Genomic DNA, 18,822 nt, shown 5'->3' on the forward strand with positions numbered 1-18,822 from the left:
AATACAATTAATTAGTGCCGTTCGTGCATACAACATATTTTTGTACGTGAACGCAATTAAATTACACCGCTTTAACCCCTTAACGACATGCCACATACATGTACGTGACAGCCATTAAGGTGAAGTATGGAGCAGGCTCATGGGCTGAGTGCGCGCCATACTCAGCGGGTGACGGTTGTGTAATACAGCTAACACCTCAGTGCAATGGGTGGAATTGAAGATTGCTTTGATTCCTCCCGTTTAACACTTTAAATGCCATGGTCAATCACGACCGCAGCATTTAAATTGTTAGAATCGGTGGAGTGGGCCCCCTCCAACACGCCATCACCCCCACCAACGACGCGATCCGGGGGTTCAGATGGTTGTCATGGCATCCTGGGGGACTAATGAAGGCCCCCAGGACTGCCATCTCTGTACTCCTTTGAAGCCCTGGTCGATCGCTGGTTCAAGTCCACTGGGGGGACTAATAAAAAATAAAAATAAAAAAGTGATCAAAAAGTCCCTCATATGGCTGTTAATAAAAAATAAAAAAGTTATGGCTTTTGGGAGACAAGGAGGAAAAAACAAAAATGAAAAAACTCAAATTGGCTGTGTCTTTGGTTTTCTCATGCGAGGCTTAAACTGCCAGAAAACGCTTGCTTACTCTTTTGAGCGTTTTTGCACACATAATACGCGGCACATATTTTTTGGGCAAGTACATTTTAAAGCCTAGGTGCCACAGGTATTTAGGTACAGCATTTAAAAAAAAAATCTGCTTATAAAAAGTGCAGCAATATGATGTAAAAATAGATGCAAACATTAAAAACGGCGTAAAAAATAAATGTGATTACGTGTTGGATTTTCTAGAGCGTGCAGTTTGTAGTACGTTTTTATATTTCACTAAAACATAGCATTTTCCAAAAAACTTTGTGTATGGAACCATTTTTAGCAAAAAATGATCCCGTTTGAATTAAAGGGATTTCTCAGGGCTTACATGTGATCGCTTATGATAGTTTATCAATATTTGATCTGAGCTGCAGCATTAGGCACCGACACCCATATAGATGAGCCGCTATGTACACAACAACGGCACGTGGCGCCTTTTATTCTTATTTGTGGGCTATCCAGATCCCTGCCAATCAAATGGTTGTTGTCTTCTCCTAAGGATCGAAGTGGAAAAACTATTTTGCTCTACTTTAGGGTCAGTTCACACTGAGTTTTTTGACGCGGAATCCACGTTGGAAAATGCGAGAAAAAATGGCCGAAAATGCCTCGCGGGAAAGAGAAGGGACATGCCCTATCTTTGGGCGTTTACGCCTCTGACCTCCCATTGACATCAATGGGAGGCAGAGAAAGCGTATTTTGTGGTGTTTTTGCCCGCGGCGCTCAATGGCCGTGGCCGAAAAACGCCACGAAAATCGGCGTGCAGGCAGTGCTAAATCTGCCTCAAAATTCCAAACGGAATTTTGAGGCAGATTTTCTGCCTGCAAAAAACTGTGTGAACCCAGCCTTAAAGGGGTTGTCCGAGATTTAATGACTGTGTTAATCCTTGTCATTTATAAATGTAAATACATTTGTAATATACTTACATTTTCCAAAGTGGCCCCATTTCCAGATCCTGCCGTGGGGAACTTGACTGGTGACGTCACTCTCTGCTCTGGCCGCTTTGTTGATCTTGAATACTTTGCCGGGTATACGACACGTCACTTGTGACGAGCCGTGTATAGGCTGTTCTGCTGCACAGCCCGTAATGCGCATGCGCTGTCACTGCTGTTTTCGCGGTCCCTGCTGTTCTCGCGATAACAGCAGGGGCCGCGCATGTGCGTTACAACAGAACAAGCCAATATACACCACGTCACAAGTTGGAAGGGATCGTTGTTGCAACCTGTAGGGATTTTAGCAGGCCTAGGATAGGTGAGCCCTGCTGTTCCACTTTCTACTTCATACTTGGTTGCCAGTTTGGCCCTGTTAGCGGTATGTAAGGCACCCAGACCACCATCTTCACGTAGTCTAAAGCTCCTTCCACATCTCCATCATTCTGGACCTCCATCGATCCTTTCAATAATGAAGACATCTGCAGAGGTACTACAATGATCTTCAGGATAAGTGCACCATCTCCAGTATTTCATCATCCTTGACAGAACATCCCTCCAAGGATGGTGACGTTCTACAAGCGTCTTCAAGCTTGAAGATGCCAGATCCTCCTGTCTCCAGAAATCAGCAAGAAGGCCTTTAAAAAATTACTCTGTGACAATGCTGCAAATAAAGGAATGTATTCTACACTATCAGTCTCTATTGTTTTACAGGGTAACTACAACTTTTGACTAAATTTAATTCGGGAACCTCTGCGTAATTCTCAATATCCTACTTCCCTTCTCCTTTATTGGCCCCTGGAGTAAAACCTAGACCCTCTAAACAGGTGTAAAATCTACTATCTTAGTAAATTCATATTACAGATGCATCTGTGACATACTTGAGAGGGGGCACCATAACAAAGATCAAGACCTTTGGATTTTGCCACCCCGAAAATAGGGGCCTGCTGTTTGTTTATCCCTTGATGCCCTTTCGAAGACCCATGGGCCAATTTCCCCCATTCTATCAATGCAGTTCCTATGGAGAGAGAAGTACTGTTGTAAGCTACTTGCCACACTGTGGTTCAGCACCGTCTCTCCCTGCCAGCCGCCGCAATGATACTCTTGTCGGGGTTGGCAGGGATGTTGGACGGGTCAACGCACAGAGACCACTGACCAGAGAGGAGGAATCCGTGTTGGTTCCTTAACCTGGATCTTTAACATTATTGTTTTTAACTTGTTACCTTCCCTGAATAGTCTTTTGAATAATCTCCTGTACTACAAACTCGGCCCTGCTACTGCACTGTCCCCAAACCCTGGATTTCAGGACTTCCCTCTGTGCCATGTACCCCATTACCGAATCCAGAAACTGCTTGACTCTACTACATCATTATTTTTGGAGCATATAGACTTTTACTGCTGTCACCTCCAGCAACCGTATATCCAACCTCCCTATTGTTTGGAGGGATAAACCAAACATCACCAAGAACGTGGTTTTGACCTGAATTCTGCTCCTGCAGTCAAGGTGGCTCAATAATCTGCTGGGGAACCCATGGAGATCGGGGTAACAATCTGCAACTGATGAAGAGGCTCGTTGCAGAAATCTGTCTCTACTTCTACTACGGTGAGAACGGACACCAAATTACCGCCTATTCTAGGTGACAACACTCAGGACTTCAGCGTCTAGGTGAGCTCAGGAATGCTTACCTAGACACATTGTTATTCCCTACTGATAATTCTTGAAATGTGTTGCCTGTCAAGCCGTCACATAACTCTAATCCGGTTGGGGTTAGGACCGTAATGTAGCTATAGAAGTCGCAACAGCCGCCCCCCCCCCCCCCCCCCGCACACAAAGTCTGTCCATAGTTACTGTTATAACAGTGGCCTATGTAATAAACTACACGGGCCCCTGTTACTGCAGTAACCTTGCCGTAAACTTCTCCTCGTTCCGGTGTCGGGTCCTCTTCGCGCGCAGTGCTGGGTCCTGGCGCCATTCAGTGTCAGGACATTGTGTGTGTGTGGTGCACATAATGTGGTGTTACAGAATTACCAAAGGTTGTTGATAGTGTAATAGATCTATCCATCTTTACAAGACTGTGATATCTATCTATCTATCTCGTCATCCATTGAATTCTGTTTTATATGAGTGGGTTCTGCGCTAAATAACTGTTCCTGTGTTGTTCATCTCCAAGTTGCAGCACGAAGTTCCTAGAGTTTAATATGAGCCTTTTGTGTAATGGTCACTTGGTAGAATTCTCTGCAATAAAGAAGCGACATTCCTTTTCCTGGGTGGTGAATGTATTTATTGGCCCGTACTTCTCGGTAACCCAATGATGAAGAAGGGGGGGGGGGGGTTAAACATCTCTTGCTAGAGCAGAACACAGCAGCAGATGTGCAGGATAATCAGGCCCAGTTCAGTTTGTTTCTTGATTCTAATTTTGACGCGGAATCCGTGTCGAAATAAGCACATAAAAAAATTACATAAATCCCCCTCTATTGATTTTAATGAGAGGTAGACGGTTTATTTCCCCCCCACCCCTGGTTTTTAGCCGTTCGCGGTAAAAAAAAAAAGCAACTTGCTCTTTGTTGCCGCGATTCCGCCTCTGACCTCCCACTGAAATCAATGTGCTCATTGGCCACGGGCGAAAAACACTATGGAAATCGTGGCAAGAATTTGCAGGCAGGTCAAAAAGTGTGAACAGGGCCTTAATGTGTGAAGAAAAAAAAACCACGACTGCTTTCTTCCAAAACAGCGTCACTGCTGTCCTTGGGCTCTGTCTGGTTTTGCAGTATTCCAGGGAGTAGGGCTGAATTGCAATACCAGGCACAGCCTCTGTACAGGTGTGGTGCTGTTTCTTGGGGAAAAAGCAGCCATGTTTTTCTAATCTCTTAAAGGGAATGTATCACTTATTTTTTTTCCAGATCAGGAAACAATCCTTTTTTTTTTTTTTTTTTTTCCAATCTGGTTTTATATTTTGACTAGATCTTTATCTTTTTCATTCTATTTGCTGTACATGAATATGGGGGAAGCCATCCTGAGCTGTGTTTTTAAAGCATTCAGAGTAATGACTTACAACACCCTCGCGGACCATAGAAAACTGAATAGGAAGGGGACGCATTGACTTCTAGGGAGAGTTTTCTAGGCATCCTCTGTGACCTACTCAGCGGTCATTGTGCAGGAAGGCATAGGAGGGGAGCCTTGTCCATCACCTAATGTCAATGGTGGATACGGTGTTCTCTATATAGAGGTGTAACCTGTCATTTTAATGCTGTCTGTGATGAGATGACTGCTGAAAAGTGATCTCTACAGAACAGGAAGGGTCAGTCTATTGTGACACTCAGTGGCCAGAGTGAAAACTGCAAGATTTTAGGTTTTTTTTTTAAATACAGATAATGACTTAAATCTTAAATATGTTTAACATAAAAACTTAACTTTAAACAATAGGCCATTTTTTTTTTTTTATGACAAATTCCCTTTAATACCAATGATCTGGAATAGCTGAATAAACACAGAGGGTTCATGTTACAGGATCCTACAGAACGGCGCTCTGCTTTTGGCACTAATACCGCTCTGCCTGTAATGTCACTGGTTTTGTAGCATAATGCGAATTATCTGATTTGTACCTAGTCCAGGACTGACGTTACACAAATTCTGAAGATCTCTTGCCGATTGTTCAGTGGACTAGTTATTTGGAGCAGGCATAATGCACAGCCCTAGAATATGTTGTCATATAACCATCTGGACAAATATTTTTCGGTTCGACCCGGTACATCGTATTATTTTGGTAACACCGTTGACGTTTGTGTTTACACAATAGAAGCAGGTTTGACGTTTTTGCTTTGTGCTTTCTGAAAGATGTATATACGCGGAGAAGGAGGTGATGTGTGAGTTCTGGTGGAGTTCACACAGGTCTAACATGGTTCACCTCCTTCAGGCACTGCTTGGCCAGTGAATTTAAAAGGTACGGGGACTAGAAAAAAGGATAAAACATTTTTGACAAAAACCGCACTGGGTGATTTACCTTTGTCTGGTATTGCTGCTCGGCCCCTCCAGCCTTATGCCCTTTTCAAGCAAAGCCAGGTGCCACCTTCTTCAATTGCGTCACCACCAGACTAGCTGAGCCCTGCCTGCAACCAGCTGGCGCCTTGGGGTCGCTAAAAGTACTTACAACCAACCGTAATTGCAGTTGCACATGACAGAGTGCCACTCGAGGCGTATTTCATGGCATCTGAGTGGCACCCGATAGTTGTCACGGAGCCATTCACTTTAGTGGGTGAATCGGGTCCGTGAAAACTGACCCGATCCTCCGAAACGTGGAAAGTTCGGACATGTCCTATCTTTCCACAGATCACTTACAGGACACAGCCGTCACACACGGTTGTGTGCATGAGGCGTAAAGGGCTTTCATGGGCCATTGTTGGGAAACTCAGGCCCGCCGCAAAATGTAGAGACCAGGTGAAGTGCCATCATTCAGCCTAAAACGGAGCATAAACAACTGCCCCTCTACTCTTAGCCTGTCGAGTGGATGGGCAGGTGTGTGTGTGTCACCCAAAATGCTCCTTACTTAGCCCCCATTTAAAAAAATTGAGACTTTTTTTTTTTTTCTCCAGGTAAAAATAAAAACTGAATTCTTATGTGCAGTAGCTACTTTACGTGGAGTATTTATTTTGTAAACTCCGCCCATTCTTGACTTTCCTGGTACTGAACTCCATTTCGGTCGACCATCGTTTTATAAGCTTTATGCGAGTGATTGTTGGCTGTAACCAACAACCCAACGATGTCGAAAAGGTGATCTGTCATTAGCTGAAGTATGTGTGATCAGCCAATCATTCGCCACTTAGCACTAGCTAAGTTTTTTTTCATTAAAGCCTATCCCCGTTCTGCCATTTTCAGTCTGGCATGTCGATGGGGAGGATCATTCGTACGACGATCCAACGGATGATTGATCAGCATGATGGTGGCCGATCTTAATCTTGTGTATGGTCTGCATTAGAAAGGAATTGACTTTTTGACTTCTTTGTTGTGAACATGCTCTGTGTCATGTAAGAAGGAGGTGGAGGAGCTGAGCTGTTCTCCTCTTTTGTCAATGGTGTAATTCCCAGTTCCGTCAAAAAAATTGTTTAACAGAAACAAATACAAATTAGGTCACGAATTGGCTCTTACACATGTGTTTAAATGTAAGACCGTAACGAGAAGACAAATAGATCAGTAACTCCAATAAAGTTGCACTCAAGACCAGCTGGACCTCAAAATGATGGTCAAATACGGAGCAATAAGGCTGGGTTTGAATCGGCCTAGAAACCTGCACCCTACAGCCTCATACAACGTGTGAACCTGGCCTAAAAGAAACGGGGGGTGGGGGGGATAGAGTAAATCATCTATAATGAGTGAGCAAGGGATAGGGGGTGCGGTTTGTGAGTGGAGGTGGTGGGTCCCCCTCAGGGGGTTTAAGGTACCCATACACATTAGATCACAGTTGTGCAAACCCACTGATTTTGGCGGGATCGGCTGACTAATGTTTATGGGGAGGTTCCCGACTCTCCCCTGAGATAAGAAAGATCAGGCATGTGGGATTTTAAAATGCCCGATCCTTTGTTTCCGCAGGAGATAAGCTGCTCCCAGAGGAGCTTGGCAGTGGCTTATTCCCGTCTGCCCATTTGAAATATATGCATGCTCGGCTGACAGATATCTGACAGTGACATCTGACAGCTAGCTGACAGTGTATCGTCACTTGCCAAGTTTTGGTCTCTTGTTCTTGATGACCTGTCCTATTTATATGAATGAGAACTGTGTAATGCTTAATTTCTCCTGTGGTGGCGCTGCTGGGAAACTCCACACTTGCTGCGAGGTTTACCCACATGTTACAGCTGATTACTGGGGGTCTCAGCAGAGGGACGCTTGGGGATCCGCTTATTGTCAAGGAACGCTTCTAGCAATTAGGGATTGTCCAAAGCGGAGATCATGGGTCTATCGGGGCCGAACTTAAACTACTGCTTCTAATTAAGATTCCTGTACAGGAATGACCATATAGGTTTTATTTATTTCAACACCTGACTTTTGCATCCTGAAGTGAACCGTCATTGTCTGACCGAGCCTCATGTGTTGCTTCATTAGATCTTGCTTCCTCTTGGCAGAGATACATAGATGATTAAATGCCATTTGGCCACAGTCCCTCAATATGTTCAGTAGTAACGTGCTCTACAACCTTAAATGATTTAAAAAAGGACATGCAAATGTTGTCTACAACCCGGAAGTGGTAGCGTGAAGTGGCGCTGCGTGCTCCCTCCAAAATCAACACTGTCATACACTACACTTGTGTCTGGCAACATAATGACCTATAATATGCTGCTGAAGTTGGCACATAATGGGCATTCTGTACAGTAATCCTGTTATTACACAGGTGCACCTTTAAGTCCCATTCACATTGCGTTTGTGCTATCCGCCGAGCGTATACGTTTTTAAACACAAAAAAAGTATTGAAATGTATAGCTCGCCGTATACATAGACTATAATGGGTAAAACGTAGAGCAAAATAGAATCCATTTGGTCTAAATTTGTCATGGTTTACGGTGGGATACTGTTTTTTGAAAGTACTGAAAAGCGTAGTCTGCTACACTATTCTGTACTTTAAAAAAAAAAAAGTATACGCGACGTAACTTTAGCATTGATCTCAATGGACGATGTATAACGTAATGCTATAATTTTTGTATCGGTTTACATAGTGTTTTTTTATTTATAGATTAGTGTTCACGTTTAAAAAATAAATAAATAAATAAATGTTTTTGTTTAGGTGAAAAGTGGACAGAATTGTTACTTTAGGGAGAATACAAGTCATTTACTAAAACAGACATGTCTGGTTATCTTTAAAGGGAAGGTGTCACGAAAAAATTTTTTTTTATATAATATTGCTTTTAGTATGTAATTTAAGATAAATGTTATTTATTTGTGTTTGTACTTTTTTCTTTCTTTTACTTCTCTATGGGGGCTGACTTTTTTTTTTTTTTTTTTTTCATCTCTGTATGTGTCGATTAACGACACATACGGAGATGGAATATGGCACATACCTCCCCATAGAGAATGCGAACGGGAGCCGTTCCATTCAATATAGCGTACGCCGTCTGTGTGGGAACACGGCGCATGCGCTGCTCCCACACAGACCAAAAGGAAGGTCTTTGGTAGAGCGACATCCGGCGCCATTTTCATGTGGACCGGAAGCCGCGGCCGGGCAGTAAGATGACGACTTCCGGTCGCGGCTTCCGGCCATGTGTTCAAGGCAGCGCAAACGCAAGGACTAGGAGCGGAGGCGGCAGGAGCAGGTAAGTTATGTTTGTGTATGTATGTTCGTGTTATACTGTCTGATTACCACTGTATCTAATCCTCCTACACTGTGCATTCGCTCAGAAAATGGCGGCACACAGTGTAGGAGGTTTGAACATTCAACCCCCTCCTTCTCCTGGCACTAGCCAGGATAAAGGAGGGGGGATTGTGTGATTACACTACAGCGAGTGTGTCTACTCCAAATTTGCAGCATAAAGCAATGAGGTTGCTTTACCACATTGCCAATGCTGCAATTTTGGGAATTGCTCCCTCTAGTCACCAGCACATGGAAATGTTATAAATTCGAATCTAATTTATAATATTTCCTGACTTGTGAAAATATTAGAACAATGTGTAATCACTTATATACTAACTGTTTAACGGAAAAAAAAATATATAAACGTCTAGCGGCACATTCCCTTTAAAGAGTTTAATGGAAACTATATAAATATGTATGTAGCAATCTCCCCCTAGTGGTGGCTGCAAGGAGCCAGAATATTTATTTATTATTTAACTCTGTCTCTGTTTTAGGGGATTTGGAGCTCTAGATAAAAAAAAATCTGCGCTCCAGCCGCTATATACCGGTAGTTTATATTGAGAAATTATTCAACATAGACGTTTGGACTTATTTAGAGTAAAAACAATTTAGGTTTTATTCATTAGCATAGTTCAGATTTCTTAATAAATTAGTTGAACCTGCTGCATGGGGGGGGGGGGGGGGGAATTCTTACGGATATTGACGGCTGGTGCTGTGGTTTAGGGCTGTGTACACTCTGAGCACGCGTTAGTTTTAACGTGTTAGTTATGGTAGATATTGCATTTTATTCATGAATCGGCAGTCTCAGGATGAGCAGACACAGAAAATAAATATTGCTTTGCCGCCTCATTTTTTTTCTTTATATGTCAGCAGTATGGAATACTATATCTGAACCTGCAATCCATATGGTCTCCTTGAATAGCTCTTTAACTTTTTTATTTTTATTTATTTTTTACAGGTCACTATAATGTATCTGAACGGCATGTGGCAACCTTTGTCCCCCGCTTACAAACAGGAGATGTAATCAAAGACTGGGTACAGCCATTTTTCGCCTGTAGTTGGAGAAATCGGTGACCATGGCGCATTCAAAATCAAATGGACCCCATTATGCCCTTACTGCCATTGGAGTGGGCTTACTGGTGCTTGGCGTGGTGATGGCGGTATGGAACCTTGTCCCAGGATTTGGGAGCAATGATAAACCTGGCCCGCCTCATGGTAATTCCAGCACGCCACAGAGCAACGTGGAGGTTAATCTAAAGAGTAAGACTTTCTCGGTGGCCTACGTTCTGGTGGGATCTGGCATTGCTTTGCTTTTATTGGCCATCTGCTTAAGCATACGCAACAAACATAAACGTCGTTTAAGTATGGAAGACGTGCCGGTCGTCCAGCAGGGAGCAAACCATCCGCCAAATGAGGACAAGTAAGTTTATCCTTAATTATGTCGGAGGTCTGCAATCATGCATGCTGGGACTTGTAGTTCCAGAAGAGCTGGAAGGCTATAGGTTGAAAATCACGAATCGCCACCATGAGACCAGGGATGGCCTTGGATGTTTCCCAGGGCACATTGGCTGCCCCTGCCTCCCACAAAGTTATTTGGTCACTGTATGGTTATTTTTGAATCGTGTGGCACTGCTACTTAGACATTGTACAGTAATTAGTTTTGCACTGTATGGTGGTGACGCCACCATATAGCATTGTTATTTAGCCAATGCTATGGCTGTTTCATTCGGCTAATGTATGGCACTGTTATTTGGGCACCATATTGATTGCTGCTAATAATTCGTCACTGTGCATGGTCTGGCTATTTATACACCATCCTGAGTGAGACCCTTCACTTGCTATCCAGCTTCAAGATTAATTTGGCTCATTATAGATGCCGCTGATCATCTCTGACCGTACCTGAGCAGTGTGACGATCACAGATGAGCTTGGATTACATCATAGTCCCAAATGTTCTTTGCATTAGTCCTGGTCAATAAATGTTCAAAGGGGTTATGTGGGGAGTAAGAATTATTAGCAGAGTACACGATTAGTATGTGAGTCCACTCGCTAATATATATTCTGGTCCCCTGTCGCGCTGATTATGAGATTTTTATAGATTTTTATAGTGCTGGCGGGGTACCGGAAGTCTAGTTGCACAGTCTTCCTTCATGTGACCGGTCCTGCTGTAATCTATGTACGAACAGTAGTGGAGGTGTGTCATCATGAAGGAAGACACTGCAACTAGACTTCCGGTCAACCGGCAGCGCTATAAAAATCTATGACCATCTCTTAATTCGCGTGACCGGAATATATATTAGCGAGTGTACTCGCATACTGCAGCGACTACAATGCTAATCATTTTCGCTCCCCACATAACCCCTTTTAAAAATCTTTCCCCATTGAACTATATAAAAAAAATACAAAAAGTCTCGGTCACTCTGCAATACCAGACATGGCCCATGGTTAAGGGTGACGCTGTTTTGGAGACCAGGAACCAGAGACCTCACCACTTCATGGGCTCCGTTCAGCTCTGGCATCTCCTGACGTCTTGCATAGACCTGTGCTGGATGCTGCAGGTGACGACATAACTTTCCTTTGTTTTTGCCCAGGTAGTGGCTGCGTGTAAAGACTTGTGTAGGAAGCAGAGATACAACATTGCAAAAGAACATCCACCTTTCTGAAGACTCATAGAAATGCCAACTAGGGCAGATGGGCAGCATCACTATTACACTCCTGTGCTATATACAGTCCTATTACAAATCCATGGCACGTGTTGGCAATCTTCTGCATTTAGAGTTGGTGTGTGTATATAAAATACATACATATACATACAGGGTGTCTCAAAAGTAAGGGAACACCCATAATAAATAAAAAGGATTTGGCAGACGGTGATCCAATTTTAGACGCAAGCTGTGGGGGAAGGAGGAAACCTGTTGGGCCATGTCGCCAATATCTTTTTATGCCGCCATTTTGGATTCAACTTCAGGTTTTTTTTTTTCAAATGGGAAGGTAGGTAAGTGACCATTGGTTTTCTGGTGAAAATTTTCTACCAGTTTGATGCATCACACACCTACCTTCCGATTTTGAAAAACTGAAGTTGAATCCAAGATGGCGAAATTCAAGATGGCCATTATATTGGTGACATTATGTAACGGCTTACTCCCTTCCCCCACAGTTTCTGTCTAAAATTGTATCACTGTCGTCTATCTATTTATTATAGCGCCATCGACAGCCCCTTTGTGTCTGGGAGATTGGCAAATGCACCTACTACCTATTTTATATGTACTAATTTAAAGGGGTCCTGGTCTTTTGACTAAAGCTAATGTATTGGTGCCTGCCATTTAGCCCTGGCAGAAGTGACCGATTTACGCTGCGTAAAAGGACGCCGCATATCCACACTGGACGCCGAATTCTGGCCCAAAGAAACGCACCATATTGCGGTGTAGTTTTTCGGCTGGAATGTGCGCTGTGGAAAAAAAGCCCTAAAAAAATTCTACGAAAAAAATACATACTTGCCTGTAGCCATGGCAACACGTCCTACAGCCCGGCCTCCTGGGATGACGTTTCACCCATGTGACCTTTGCAGCCTGTGATTGGCTGCAGCAGTCACATGGGATGAAACGTCATCCCAGGAGGCCGGGCTGGACGCAGGAGCAGAAAGTTCTGGGTAAATGTGAGATTTTTTTTCGCAGCTTTTCCTCTACAAAAAGCAAATGGCAACATCTGCTATGGTTTTTACCTCCCCAGTTGAATTCCATAGAAAAGCCGCAATTACGCAACATAAATTGCATTAGATACAGGAAAATTAGGAAGTCAATTAGCGCTACTTCATCAAGAGGGAAGAGGTCATCAAACTCGTTAAGCGTAGTTTGTTTTTAATATGGTGACGCATTTAGACACCGAACTGGTGCCTTCATCAGACCATTGGTCTGATGAAGACACCCGTTCGTTGTCTAAATGCGTCACCCTATTGAAAACTAAATCTACAATTAAAGTGTTTGATTTCCTCTTGATGAAGTAGCGCTAATTGACTTCCCAATTTTCCTGTATCTAATGCAAAGCCACGCGGTGGAGCCTTGCAGTCCCCCCGGATAGGAAGTCGCTGCAACAACATCATTCCTTGCATGTAATCGGAGTTGTGGCTGGACATCGCACAACCACCCCAGGTGAGGGTCACTCCTGCACCTTTATCGTGTTCTTCCTTGTTGTTGGGATTTCTGCTCCATGAGGCGCTTTCTTCTTTGATTTTTCAGAGCAACATAAATTGACATGCTGCGGATTAAAAAAAGGCAACGCAGGTCCGTTTGTGAACGATTTTTGGCAAGTTTTTTTTTTTTTTTTTAATGCATCATGTCGATGAGATTTGTTCAATTCTCATCCACTCTGCTGCTACTATAATACGCTGCGGGTTTTCCGCTATTCAATTAGTTGCGGAAAATCGGCAGTATTTACGCTATGGGTGAACCCGGCCATAAGGCCCCATGCACACGACCGTATTTTTCATTCGTAATTACGGACGGTAATTACTGACCCATTCATTTCTATTGGCCACGGACGCCTTTCAGTATTTTTACTGATGCTATTCACTAGAAGTATAACGTGGTGGTTTAGTGGCTAAAGATCTAGTGACGGTTTCCCTTTTGTAGGGCACTGGAGGCAAGCAGCGGCAGATCCCATTAACACAGGAATGAACGGCCATTAAAGTTGTATCCTGACACTTATCTTTTGTATTTCTTAATAAAAAGAGATGGTTTTATCTCTCCTACAAAGAAAGTAGATGACTCGCTGAGCTGCGCTTGAAATTGAACAAAATAACTACAGCATATAATGACCCAGAGACCCATTGATTTTTGTGCTATTCTGATGAAGTGTCTTGTAGATAGAAATGAAGCTTTTCTCCGTCCCTGAATAGAGAAATGAGAAAAAAGAATGACCAATAAGTGAGACTCCTAGAGCTCAATGTGAAGACTCCCAACACATTATTTGTACAACTAACGCTGCCCCCTTCTGTCTGATGCTTGAACTTCACATAAGCCAGAGATTCACAGAGGAGGTCCATAACACAGGAATACTTTAGCGTAAATGCAGGTAATTATGTTGTGCATTAGATGGGAATGTAGAATGGAAATTACATTATTAACTTTTCTCCGATCAACGTGTCTATCCCAGCAATACATGGCTCATGTATCAGCACAGCTTTATTCCTGTACTGCTTTACCCTTCTACAGCCCATGAGGGATCTCTTCGTGTGTGTTTGTGTGTGTTTGTGTGTGTGTGTGTGTGTGTGTGTGTACTTTTTTTTATTTATTTTAATTTCTTAGCAGGTTCAAGACAAATTATGTGTCTGTAAATGTTAGCAGCAGTTCTGTGTGATTTAAATGTAATTTCTGCCACCTAGTGGCCAAACTACAATAGTATTTGATATTGTGCTGTTGTGTTATGTAGATAGAACCTGTGGTCACATGACTAGGATTTGCAGGTCCTCAAGGAAGTGTGGTACTGAAGAGGGTATTGTTGGCAGGCTGTGGTGGTACAACCTAGGCGGTGGGTAAGCTTGGCCCCGAACGCCATTATTAAGGTGGCAGATCCCTTGTTTACAAAAGTGCTCTTGGTGCCAAACGCTGTTGGGAATATGACTGTGGTGAGGGAAGGAGGTACCGGTCAGAGACCGGGTCACAAGTGGTCATTGTGATGTGAACTGGGTCTAAGAGTCCAAAACCGCGGTAGTGCAAGAAACGCCGCATGATCTGAGTGACCGAATGAAAGAGGCATGATGATGCGATCTTTAAGAGGCTCTGTCGCCACATTATAAGTGTCCTGTCTCCTACAGAAGATGGGCTCTATAATGTAGGTGACAGCAGTGCTTTTTATTGAGGAAAAACAATCTATTTTCACCACTTTATTAGCCATTTTAGATTTATTCTAATGAGTTTCTCAATGGACAACTGGGCGTGTTTTTACTATTGAACAAGTGGGCGTTGTACAGAGGAGTGTATGACGCTGACCAATCGGTGACCAATCAGCGTCATGCACTTCTCTCCATTCATTTACTCAGCGCATAGGGATCCTTTTAGATAAGTATGTGCTGTCTTATACTGACACATTAACCCCTTAGTGACCACTAATATGCCTTTTTACGTCGGTCACTAATGGGCTTTAGGCTAGGCTGACGCCTTTTCACGTCAGCCTAGTCTAAGTCCTGCACGGGTCTCCCGTGCAGGCAGGAGCCGGGGATCTGCTGTCTGATGACAGCTGAGCTCCTGCTCCAACGCCCGCGATCGAAGTTTACTTCGATCGCGGCCGTTTTAACCCGTTGAATGCCACCGTCAATAGCGACCGCGGCATTTAACTTTGTTTACAGAGGGAGTGCGCTCCCTCTGTCACCCATCGGCGGCCCGCGAATGAAATTGCGGGTCTCCGATGGGGTGTCATGGCAGCCGGGGGCTTGATAAAAGCCCCCAGGTCTGCCCTGGACATATTCCTGTTAGGACGCGCCGGAGGCACGTCCTAACAGATTGCCTGTCAGATTTACACTGACAGGCAATAATGCTCTGGTATATGAAGTATACCAGAGCATTATAGCAGCGATCGGAACATCGCACAGTAAAGTCCCCTAGTGGGACTAATGAAATAAGACATCAAAGTGAAATAAAGATTATTAATAAAAAGTACAGTAAAAAAATAAATCCATTTTTTTCCATAAAAAGTGGTTTTATTTAGTAAAAGTGTAAAAAAAAAAAAAAAAAGTACACATATGTGGTATCGCCGCGACCGTAATGACTCCATTAATAAAGTTAATATGTAATTTAAACCGCAAAGTGAACACCGTAAAAAAAAAACCCCAAAAACCATGGCGAAATTGCAATTTTTTTCCATTGCCCCCCAAAAAGTCATAATAAAAATGAATCAATAAGTCCCATGCACCCCAAAACAGTACCAATCAAAACTACGTCTTGTCCCGCAGAAAACAAGCCCAAAAAATCACTACATTGATGGAAAAATAAAAAAATTACGGCTCTTGGAAAGCGACGATGCAAAAGCAAATAATTTTAGTTCAAAAGTGTTTTTTATTGTGCAAAAGTCGTAAAACATAAAAAAACTCTACATATGTGGTATCGCCGTAATCGTACCGACCCATAGAATAAAGGTAACATGTTATTTACGTCGCATAGTGAACGGCGTCAATTTAAAAACGCATAGAACAATGGTGGAATTTCAGGTTTTTTTTTATAATCCCCCCCCCCCCCCAAAAAGGTTAATAAAAGTTAATATAAAAATTATATGTACCCAAAAATGGTGCTATTAAAAAGCACAACTAATCCCGCAAAAAACAAGTCGTCATACAGCTATGTAGACTAAAAAATAAAAACGTTATAGCTCTTTGAATGCGACTATAGAAAAACGAATAAAATAGCTTGGTCATTAAGGTGTAAAATGGGCTGGTCACTAAGGGGCTAACGATACTGAAGTGTTTAGACAGTGAATAAACATTCCACGGGATGTCTATTCACAATCCCTGCACTTCGTTATTGTTTCTGTGGTAGTTACAGCAGAGCAAGCGTAATCCCGCGAGATTACGCTGTAAATGACAGGTTACAGCGAGATTACGCACAGAAACCGTAACGAAGTGCAGGGATTGTGAATAGACGTCCCGTGGAATGTCTATTCGCTGCCTAAACCCTTCAGTATCGTTAATGTGTTAGTATAAGGCCTGATTTACACGAGCGCGTGCGACTTGCGTGCTTTTCACGCGTGTCGTACGCACCTATATTAGTCTATGGGGCAGTGCAGACAGTCCGTGAGTTTTGCGCAGCGTGAGTCCGCTGTGTAAAACTCACGACATGTTCTATATTTCTGCGTTTTTCGTGCATCACGCACCCATTGAAGTCAATGGGTGCGTGAAAACCACGCAGGTCGCACGGAAGCACTTCCGTGCGAACTGCGTGATTCGCGCAACAGCTGTCAAACTCTGAATGTAAACAGAAAAGCACCACGTGCTTTTCTGTTTACAAACATCCAAACGGAATGTCATAATGATGGCGGCTGCACGAAAATCACGCAGCCACGCATCATATGGTGATGACACACGGAGCTGTTGAGTGCCTTTTGCGCACGCAGGACGCCTCGTTTTTTGCATGCGCAAAACGCACACGCTCGTATAAATCAGGCCTAAGACAGCACATAGCGATCTAAAAGGATCCCTATGCGCTGACTAAATGAATGGAGAGGAGTGCATGATGCTGATTGGTCAGCGTCATACACTCCTCTGTACAACGCCCACTTGGTCAATAGTAAAACACGCCCAGTTGTCCATTGAGGAACTCATTAGCATAAATCTAATATCGATAATAAAGTGGTGAAAATAGATAGTTTTTTTTAAAATTAAAAGCACTGCCATCACCTACATTACAGCGCCGATCTCCTTATGTAGCAGATAGGACACTTATAATGTGGTGACAGAGCCTCTTTAAGAGGGAGTCACAATGAATAAGTTACAACTGATTGGCTGGAGAGGGCCACCACAAGTAAGAGAGGTACTGTGCAGTTTAAGAGAACCTTGCTATCCCTACTCATGCCGTATGTGCGCATTGCGCTGATGAGCCACTGCCAGAGACTCTGAGAGCATTTAAAGGAGAAGCCACCGCAGCCAACAACTGTAAATAGTTTTTGCAAGAGACTGTAACTAATTTAGACAATTGTGGAATCCGCAAAAGTACTGTGCCTGTGAATATCCGCAACCAATATGCAAACCGCCACGTCAGGGGCGTAGCTAAAGGCTCATGGGCCCCGATGCAAAAATTCTTACTGCCCCCCCCCCCCCCCCCCCGCAAACTTCTCATGGCCGACGGTCCGCAGCTTTCAGCTGCATCGCTGGGTCTCCTAAGTGACCCAACAATGCAGCACTAGCAGCCGGGGGCGTCACTAAGGCTGGGTTCACACACACTATTTACGGACGTAATTCGGGCGTTTTAGCATTGAATTACGTCCGAAAATGCGGCTCAAAAGCGTTGGCAAACATCTGCCCATTTACTTGAATGGGTCTTACGATGTTTTGTGCCGACGGTCATTTTTTTTTTTTTACGCGCCGCTGTCAAAAGGCTGCGCGTAAAAAAGACGCCCGCGTCAAAGAAGTGCCTGTCACTTCTTCAGACGTAAATGGAGCCGTTTTCCATGGACTCCATAGAAAAACAGCTCGAATTACGTCCGTAATGGACGCAGCGAAAGACGCCTGCACATGCCATTACGGCTGAAATTACGGTGCTGTTTTCTCCTGAAAACCGCACTGTAATTTCAGCCGTAACGGCCGCTGCCGTGTGAACATACCCTCAGGGCTTAAAATGTCAGGGAAATAGCCCCAATACATATGTGTCCGCCCAAAAAAAAGTGTGTGTATGAGACAGCATAGCATATCTATAGCACTACGACCCTATAAACTATGGATAGGATTAGATACAGTGGCTCAGCAGACAGTATCACACATGATAGGATTAGATACAGTGGCTCAGCAGACAGTACCACACATGACAGGATTAGATACAGTGGCTCAGCAGACAGTATCACACATGATAGGATTAGACACAGTGGCCCAGCAGACAGTATCACACATGATAGGATTAGATACAGTGGCTCAGCAGACAGTACCACACATGATAGGATTAGATACAGTGGCTCAGAAGGCAGTATCACACATGATAGGATTAGATACAGTGGCTCAGCAGACAGTATCACACATGATTGGATTAGATACAGGGCCCAGCTCGCTGACATTGCGTCTCCAGCGCTGGACCCAGGATAGGTAAGAATAATAATTTTGCTTCTTTGTGTTACTGATTATTTTTGTGTGCTTGTGTTTTTTTTACAGGTTCGGTTCTTGGACTTCGGATTCGAGGACTTCAATGACGGCGTTTTTTTTATTCTCAATAAAATGGTTAATGA

General features: G+C 43.5%; 1 protein-coding gene across 1 annotated transcript in view; it reads left to right on the plus strand.

The window, feature by feature from the left end:
• TMEM51 (transmembrane protein 51) overlaps positions 1-18,822 on the plus strand; it is a 39,984-nt gene that overhangs the window by 14,175 nt on the left and 6,987 nt on the right. Inside the window, exon 2 of the mRNA XM_075840767.1 lies at positions 9,864-10,325. Coding sequence (XP_075696882.1) covers positions 9,982-10,325 — 344 coding nt within the window. The 5' untranslated portion in view covers positions 9,864-9,981. The remainder of the gene's footprint in view (positions 1-9,863; positions 10,326-18,822) is intronic.

Source organism: Rhinoderma darwinii, chromosome 10 (assembly GCF_050947455.1).
Source record: "Rhinoderma darwinii isolate aRhiDar2 chromosome 10, aRhiDar2.hap1, whole genome shotgun sequence".
NCBI lineage: Eukaryota > Metazoa > Chordata > Amphibia > Anura > Rhinodermatidae > Rhinoderma > Rhinoderma darwinii.